Raw genomic sequence first — 8,718 nt, forward strand, 5'->3', positions numbered from 1 at the left:
GTTGTCTTCCCATTTTTCACCTGTATATAGGGTGAACTTTTTTCTGAATGCCCGTGGGTGCCACTCTCTCAAGCTGACCTAATGGTGTGATTCACACACTTCTTGTGTGCAAGGGTCACTTCTCTGCCTAAAAGAGCTCTTCAGCACCAAAGGGTGTGTCGAGTGGTGTACTGTTGTTTCTGTTTCCAAATAAATTTGTCTTTTGTGTTACATTGTGTTGGTAACCCCTATTCCACTTACCCAGAAAGAGGAAGAGAGCCAAAGAGTGGACACTGGGGTACATGCACATATATCTGCTCCTTCTGCAGCAGATTTGACATCTAACTTGTGATAAGTTGTAAAGAACAGAACCCCAAGAGGAGTTGGGCAGAAGCTGTTTTCTCAGCTACTGTGAGCTCCTGAGAACTTCTTAATGCCAAAGGGAGATTCCAGGTCCCTAAGGTAGTCCCTTAACTCCTTTGGTAGCCCCAGTTCAGTTCAGGTGTGTGTAAAATGGACATAATCCCTGAATTATTTTTAAAAAAAGCTGTGTTTTTCAGGTAGTTTGAAATCCTTATGTAGAGCTTTGGAATCATAAATTATTTCTCTTGCTGGAGAATATTTCTAGAGGTCACCAGTTCTAATAGTTTCTTTTAAACAGAAGTAAGTTCACATCGAACAGTTTGCCCCCTATAAAATCTCTGACCTTGACTATTCAAACTTCTTTACAAATGCATCATTTAATACAGGAGACTCCTTAGGGAAGGTTCTTCACATCTGCTGTCATAATTTCTTATTTCCTAAATGCAGCAATTTATACTTGATTAAGGATCGTGCCTCCCTTCCCTCCCCCTGCTCTGTCACATTCCTTTGTGCTGCTGCATCTTCTGTAGCCTGAATACAGCATCTCAGTGTTTGAAATCCCAAATTTTCTTTGTCGTTATTCTAGCATTTCCTTAGCACTCCATTCTAAGGGAGGGCATGTAGGAATCTTGCTCCTTTATTCTGAGACTTTTTCTGCGGCTTATTAGTGACAGCAAGTTGTCATCATCTTACAGCCATTCAAACAGCAACAAAAACCAAGCTGAATCTTTCATTTTGGCTTCCTGAAAACAAGATTTCCCCAAACAAAAATACCCTGCCTCTTCCTGGAGCACTTAACATCTGTGGCAGTTAAGCAAAGGGCTGCAGCCGGGATTTTTAAAGATGCTTAGGTGCTTGACTGCCACTAAACTGAATTGGACCTAAGTACTTGTAAATAGCTTTAAAAATTTGAGTGACTATGAAGGCGTCCYTCATCCATCACTCTTGGCAGTGAGGCCCTTCAGAATGGAAGAAAGGAACACCAACATGGTCACATAAAATATTTCTAGTTCTGCTCTCCAAAACTCTGCATATTAAGTGAATTGCTGCATTCTAGCATAGCTTTTCATGAAATACATCTGTGAATCACATGGCTTGTATTCCCTAGAAGAAAAGAGCCCCCGCTTGCATGAAAGTCAATATTTAAGTCAGGCAACTTYTAAAAAAGATGCAAAGTTATACTGTAAAAATACCCACCTTTATATCTTATAATCCATTTTTTATTAAAACTGGGAAATACGAGTAAAATTCACATTTAAATTACTTTCTGYGTTTCTAGGGGATACTCTTTGCATTCCAGTTGGTTTCACTTTGTTCTTCCTCTACCCATTTYCAGTACTGCTGTTCTAGACTTGTGTAACCTTCAGGGAAAAATTTATTCCCAAACATAAAACCTGTATGGATTTTACATTTTTTAATACTTAGTAACATTTAACTGTGTGTTAGCTTGGAATCACTCTGTTTTTCTGTGAACCCAGAATGCTGGCGCTCACTGAAAATTGTTTGATGAGGGGAGCCTTTCATATTTGTGTCCTTCACTCMAGGAGTTGTGCTGTCCTCAAGGAGTTCTTTCAGTGATCTATAAAACCAGGATCAAGTGCAAGAAGGCCACTCACTCTGTTTTGTTGATGTAAAGAACAGTCTCTTGCAGTGCTTTTCTGAAATAAATGTCACAGGGTTTGGGAAGATTTAGTTAAACTGGTTCTCGTTTAATTACCTTGCATTTGAGTTGCGCATAGTTGTGTATTCAATTTCAGGTTTGGTGCGGTTTTTTGAGGGAGGATGAGGAATAAAAGTTCATCAGTTCTATTAAAAGAAAAGGAGGTAAATGGCTGTGTTGGAAAAACATTATGATTTGATGTGCCATTCTGAAAAACTCTCCTGTCTTTTGAGTTTGGATTAAATGTCTGAAATACTTGAGCAAGTTGCCCCTATGTTCTGTAGCAAGTTTAGTTTCTCTCCATGCTTTCCACTCCCAATTAAAACCCGTTCATCAGGTCGCTGAGTAGGAAAGGTTTGTAAAGAGTTCTTTGAGCAGTCTGTCTTCATCCCTTCATCTTCACCTCATATTAAATAAAGCAAATTCCGAGCCAATTSAGTATCCAACAGTTACGCTGCATCTGTCCAATCTTCCCGCAGGTGTTTGGAAGGGGAGTGTGCTGGCTGAGTGAGGGGATGTCATGGTGCTCACCCCCAGCGTAGGAAGATAGCAGAGATGGTGGCCTGAGGGAGCCCAGCCTGCTGCAGACATGGCCTTCGCCCAGTCCCACATCATGGCAGCCAGGAGGCACCAGCACAGTCGGCTSATCATCGAGGTGGATGAGTACAGCTCCAACCCCACACAGGCTTTCACGTTCTACAACATTAACCAGGGACGTTTCCAGCCCCCACATGTGCAAATGTAAGTATTATAGTTTTGTTATTGCTCTAGCACAGCTTTCGGAATTGTTATTGCCTTGTCGATGTGTTATTTGATGGGCCAGTCGAAAAGAATTCAAAGAACACTGTTYTGCTGCCTTTCTAATAATAATTACTATAATGATACAAAATCAGTCCATTTGAATAGTACTTTGTTAAAGGATGGGAGAAAGATTGCTTCACTGGTGTAAGTGTAATRCATAGTACTTACGTATTAAAAAGAGAAATAAAAAACAAGCAGTGATAATAAAACATGAGATGCTACAAGGATGATTTCTACAATCCTAATAATGTTTGTTTGCTTTGTGCACTTGCATATTGATGTACATAGCTGCTGCAAATACCGAGCCTGTAGCTGTAGAGCACACATTCTATTTAGTCAGTTATATTACAGCTGCATATGAGGGAAAAATCATATCCATACATAAAACACTGTGGGCACCCATCCGACAACTTACTTTCACACCAATGTGCCAAAAATGCCAAGTGCTTAAAGAGTAATTAAAATAATGTGTTTGTTTCTGACTTCTTATATAATGACAACATCAGTAAAATTAACTGCTCTAGATGATTTACTTGTAACGTAAAGTGGAGAATTATAATTACAAAATGAAACCTGCCGTAAAGTTTAAAGCCAGAAGGAAGATCAAAACAGTAAAGCTATTACAAATAAATTAAGTATAAAATTCTACTGTAAAATATTTTTATAGGGAATAAAAGTGTCTGCACCATTTTATTGTGTTTATTAAAGAGAGAAGCAGCTTTATCTTTAGATCAGATGGCTGGTTTTCATTTGTTAAAGGGARCCCTTTTTCTTTAGCAAGACTGAACAGATAGTAACATTGTTCACATTTTTTGTATTTAATACCATTTGAAAACATAAAAACGTAGGTTGCAGTTAAAGAATTCAGCACTTGTGACTCGTTGAATGCTGTGTGTCTATTTAGTGAATGCTTCTTTGGCATAAATTAGATTATATAAAAAAAATCTGATGACTAACATRTATATCAAGATGGTGAGCAAACACAGTTTTTGGGGGCAGTGTATTATGGTCTGTGTTGGGGTTTTTTAGATTCTACTGAAATGCAAACAGTAAAACGAGTTGAGTGTTAGCACTGGGAAACATCTTTTGTTTATAGAGCTGGCAAATGGTAGAAAAAGTACAAACAAACAAATGTGGGTTCAGAAATACTTTTACAAATGAAAATGCCAAATGCAGGTTGCCTGATTTGTTGAGGCTTAGCTATTCTTTGTGAATATCCAGAMAGTTCCTGGGCACTCAGGATTTTTTTTCCTGGTCTTAAGAGCTGAATGTTTTTTACTGGGCTGAAAATAAGTTATTTATTAATATTCACTTGGTTCTCAACAATAYGCTGTTTAAACTTCGAATCAGTAAGAAATCCTGTTACTGGAGGCTTAGACGGTCAATTGCATGATAGAAACTCAGTACCTAAGCAAGTAGTTGAAAATAAGCTACCCTTAGAAAATAGTTTCTCAGAAGAGTTTAACAATCTCTCATGAATGATTAATACTATTGAAGAAGCTTGTGCAAATAAAAAACCCAGGCCAAATCAATTGAAACATGTACCACAATCTGATATACTCTTTTTCTTTGTACAGAAATAGTAAATAATGTTTGTGTATACCAGCAGGATTGCTTTTTCTTCCTACCGATGAATAGAATAGTAACAAAGAAGGGAAAAGTAGACATAAAWAGGGTGACAAAAGCACCTTTTATTCACATGATGGTTGTGGCTGAAATCTTAGCCCTGCTTCTGTGCATGCAAGTTTTGTCCTTAACTTCRGGAGGTGAAGGCTTTGTGCACCTCCATTGGTGATGTTGCAGGCAATCGTAAACATTTCACATAGAGCTGTTAACATCTGAACTCACGGCAAACTATTTTAACCACGTGGGGGAGGGCTGTATGCTCCTTTTCTTCTGGATTCAGACTTGCAGCTCTTCCTTGGTCCTCTGTGCAAGTTCTCAGTCCTTGTTCCATGTTTTAGCTCCCATAAGATGCTGACAGCCCTTTCTAGACCTGCCACAGTCTGGCATCCCTGTGCTTGTGAGATGACTGGGCTGCCCCTGACAATAAGGGTGGTAAATTCTGCCAGTGTTTTCAAGTCCATCAGTCATTTCTGAAAAATGCTTGTCTCTCTCCTTCCTGGAGTACTGAAATCTAGTGCATAAACTAATCTCTAGAAGTGTTTTTGCTCTGAGATGTTTCAACTTTGCTTTTCAATTTGCCTGCAACTTTTCCTACTGATCTGAAGAAAAACAAAGCRTTTGCACAAAAATAATCAACAGATCTGTATTCCTCTGCTCGTGCTGCAAGCTGTGCATTGGGTGTTGGTGTGACAGCTGCTGTGGGAATGCGTTACACAAGAATATGGGGATTGAGCCTTCAGAAATTATTTCCAGTAATACAACGTGTTTGCGAAACTTGACATATGTTTTTACCTATATATGGTTTCAGTGTGTGCATATCACTTCAACATGAGAAATCTGCATCTCATTTATTTGAGGTTTGGGTTGTTTTTTGTTTGGTTTTTTGGTTGGCTTTTTTTTTCTTTTTTAATTTTTTTTTGTGTTGATGCCCTTTTCCCATGAAAATTCTCTGGCCTATTGCACAGTTAAAAAGTTACACATACCTCTGCAACCTGGAGAATGCTGCTCCTACCTTCCCCATCCCCATCCAAAGCATRCGCATTATATGCTGCATGGGGTTGCCATGGTAAATCTGCTGTTTTTTCCATACAGCTTTCCATGTGAAATGCACACTACTCCCTAACACGCAACTTACTGCTGTGCTGAGCTTTAAAAGATTTCTGARGAAGAAGCAGTACCTGCTTTAAAGGCTGCCCTACCACGAAAAGTCAAAAAGTGGTATTTTAGACCAGCCCATATCCTTCCGTTTGCCAGGGTAGTATTCATGATCTAAAGCTGGCTTAGTAATGCTGTCTGTACCTCATTTTGGGAAGTGTTGGGCATKGGGAGCTGTAATTGTGTTTACAGGACTGATGTTTAATTCACTTGAACAGATACAATGATAGCTAGGGTCAGTTCCTCATCATTTTTATGATTTTATGGTTTCATTTAACTGAGTGCATTATCTTTCAYACAGCCCACACCTATGGCAAACCCTCAGTGCCCAGTCTAAACCCCACTGTTCACCACCCCCATTCCTTTGCAGCCCTGCTGCCTCTCCTGGAGCTCACCCTGTGCAGCTCTCTTCTCCGCCAGAGCAGTGGAGTTTTTAACATCTCAACTCTTTTCCTTCATCTGCCCTTCTCCATGTGCCCTCCAAGAGGTGTTTCCATCTGCTCAGAGTCCAAGCACTGCACTCTTTGCCACCCAAGTTTTAGAGTTCCCACTACATCCATGCTTATATTTGCAGCTGATATGTAGTTCATCAGGTAGGATTTGATCACAACTGGGTTTACTCTTCAGCTCATATTTAGCTACTTTCTGCTTAAAACCTGGAACTTCAGAAAGACAACTAGAAGGTATTTGTACTAAAAGGCTGCTCCTTCGTAATGCTGTAAAAACTCCAATATTTTTTCTTCCTATAAAAGTATGGGAAAGATGGGTACTCTGGTTTTGTAGTCACACTGTGGAAAATTGCTAAGACCTTTTTCTCTATTTAACAAGATTTCAATGATTTAGATTTATTCCTCACCCTCTCAATCATCCTGTGAAGTTATCAAAATCACCTCAGTTWATCCACCTATAAATTTCACAGACTTTTTGACATAGAGAAAAGATTGGCTAAAGATTATATCTTATGCTTTTAAACAATAAAATACTTTTTGAAACTTTACCTAGTAAACAGAAATAGTATTATTARTAGCAAAGTTCTCTAAATTTAGCTTCTGAGTTTGTTTATGTAAAAGTAGGCTCTGAATTGAAGCACAGCTAGCAAGGGACAGAAATATGTATTGTATACTTCAACAGTGAACAAAACTAATTTTATTTGTCTTTTCAAAATAAATGTTGTAAAAGTGAATAGTTCATAACAATTCTGTATAYTTCTATGGTTTCTAGTGACACAAATATGACTCTTGCATCTCTGGTTTTTTGATTTTATTCCACCAAAATTCCCTAACTGGAATAGCAGATACAGTATAACTGCATATAGATACATTTACTTCCATGTATTTGAACAAAATATGGATTGAGGTTAAAAAGATGGATTTGAAAATAAATATTCCTCCTATAGCAGAGAGGTGTTCTCTGATTTCCTCTTGTAAATCATAACTGAGTCTCATCAAACTGGGTCAGATCTTTCATTCCCTTGGTTTTGTATGTAGAGATTGGGTTCTGAACAATGCAGCCTCACCCCTCACAGCATCTGATTGCATTTAGTGTAATTAAGCACAGAATGTCGTCACTTTGTCCTGACATAGTCAGGCTTTAATGTACATTTACAGCTGTTAGGAGAGTTCTTATGTTGCTTTGCATCAACATGCTGGAACATATCTCACAAAATATGTTAATTAAATTTGCTGGAATGGAGTAACTTGCCGAAAAGAAGTTATAATTAGAAAAAAAAAGCATTTAAATGTATTTATGTATCWAAAATAAATCTTTTCTCTGTGTACAGTGTAATCATATTTGAATGATAAAATGGGATAGTACTCTTCCTTTGAAACTGCCARTGCCTTTGATTTATTTGTAAGTATTTGTGTCAGAGTTACTGCCATAGTCCAATCTCTTTTCCTTAATCTCTTTAAATTAATCTATCTACCCAACAAATACTGAAAATGTTGTGATGTGAACATCAAGAATTTTTACACCTCCCATTAGTGTTAGGTTTGTTTTAATAAATCCTTCCATCAGGCAGATTTAGAAGTCCCTGTAATCTCTTGTAAAGGTAGAAAGTAGTATTAGAATTGCAAAGCAGACATTAAGAAGTACGTAAATACTTTATAACCTTGTTATGATGCATTTCCTACAGGGTTGATCCGGTGCCCCATGACGCTCCGAAGCCTCCAGGATATACACGATTTGTCTGTATTTCTGATACTCACTCAAGAACTGATCCCATCCAAATGCCATATGGAGATGTGTTAATACATGCTGGTGATTTTACTGAGCTGGGACTTCCTAGTGAAGTAAAAAAATTCAACGAGTGGCTAGGTAGGTATTGAATTCTGTGTGGATTTGAAAGTAAATTTGTTTACTGATTGTATCTGCCCCTTCTGCCTCCCAGTAAAAACCACCATGCACTCAGAAATCATGAATATTGATTTGACTTTTAAATTTGAATGGCAGCAAGCAGGAATCGGATTTTTTTTCTTAGTTTCAACAAATATTTTTGCATTTTTCCAACTGAGCAAATAGGATTTGTGAGACTATTCATCTGTTCTGCCTTCACACTCTCAAGTGTGCATTAAGCAACTTCTCGGTGCTAGCAACAATTTAAGTCAGTAGGCCTTTAATAATTTACATAAAACCTCTTCCATGCATTGTTACGGCTTTGCTGCCTGCCCCCAAAAGTTGTTGTGACTGAAAATGTTTGTCTGTTTAACCCCGGAGGGCTCACAGGTTTGGGTTTTTTTAATAGCTGAGGCTCAGCTGCGCCACAGAGATGAATTCTAAACAAAGCAAACCGTGTGTGCCTGTGGTTGCTGCCTTGGATGTAGCAGACCAGATGTAGATGCCTTCTGTAGGCAACTGTTGGCATTGGTAACTGAAATTCTGTTCCACTGGGCAAGAGAGTGATGATTTACATGTGCTTCTGCAATGTTTTGTATATGCTAAAAAAAAAGACAGTGAAAATTGGAAAGCATGCACTGTATTCAGACAAAAACCCTCATCAGTGCTGTTCYTGAAGCATTGCAGATACCTTAATTTAGAATAAAAGAGGCTTTTGGATTCTGACATTTTATTATCAAAAAATGGTGAGAGGGGAATGAAGGAGTTGGAGAGAGAAAGGACACAGTTTAAGGGTAACG

At 38.3% G+C, this 8,718-nt stretch overlaps 1 protein-coding gene across 3 annotated transcripts in view; it reads left to right on the plus strand.

Moving 5' to 3' along the window:
* MPPED1 (metallophosphoesterase domain containing 1) overlaps nt 1-8,718 on the plus strand; it is a 62,088-nt gene that overhangs the window by 10,487 nt on the left and 42,883 nt on the right. For 2 of the 3 annotated variants that reach the window (XM_057370569.1, XM_057370570.1), the window contains exons 2-3: nt 2,482-2,743; nt 7,719-7,900. In XM_057370569.1, coding sequence (XP_057226552.1) covers nt 2,592-2,743; nt 7,719-7,900 — 334 coding nt within the window. In that variant the 5' untranslated portion in view covers nt 2,482-2,591. Of the gene's footprint in view, nt 1-1,386; nt 2,744-7,718; nt 7,901-8,718 lie in introns of those variants that run through there. The other variant, XM_057370571.1, reaches the window with a different exon arrangement.

The sequence above is a fragment of the Malurus melanocephalus genome, unplaced genomic scaffold (genome assembly GCF_030028575.1).
Source record: "Malurus melanocephalus ecotype Western Australia unplaced genomic scaffold, MMel_1.1 scaffold_128, whole genome shotgun sequence".
NCBI classification, from domain to species: Eukaryota; Metazoa; Chordata; class Aves; order Passeriformes; family Maluridae; genus Malurus; species Malurus melanocephalus.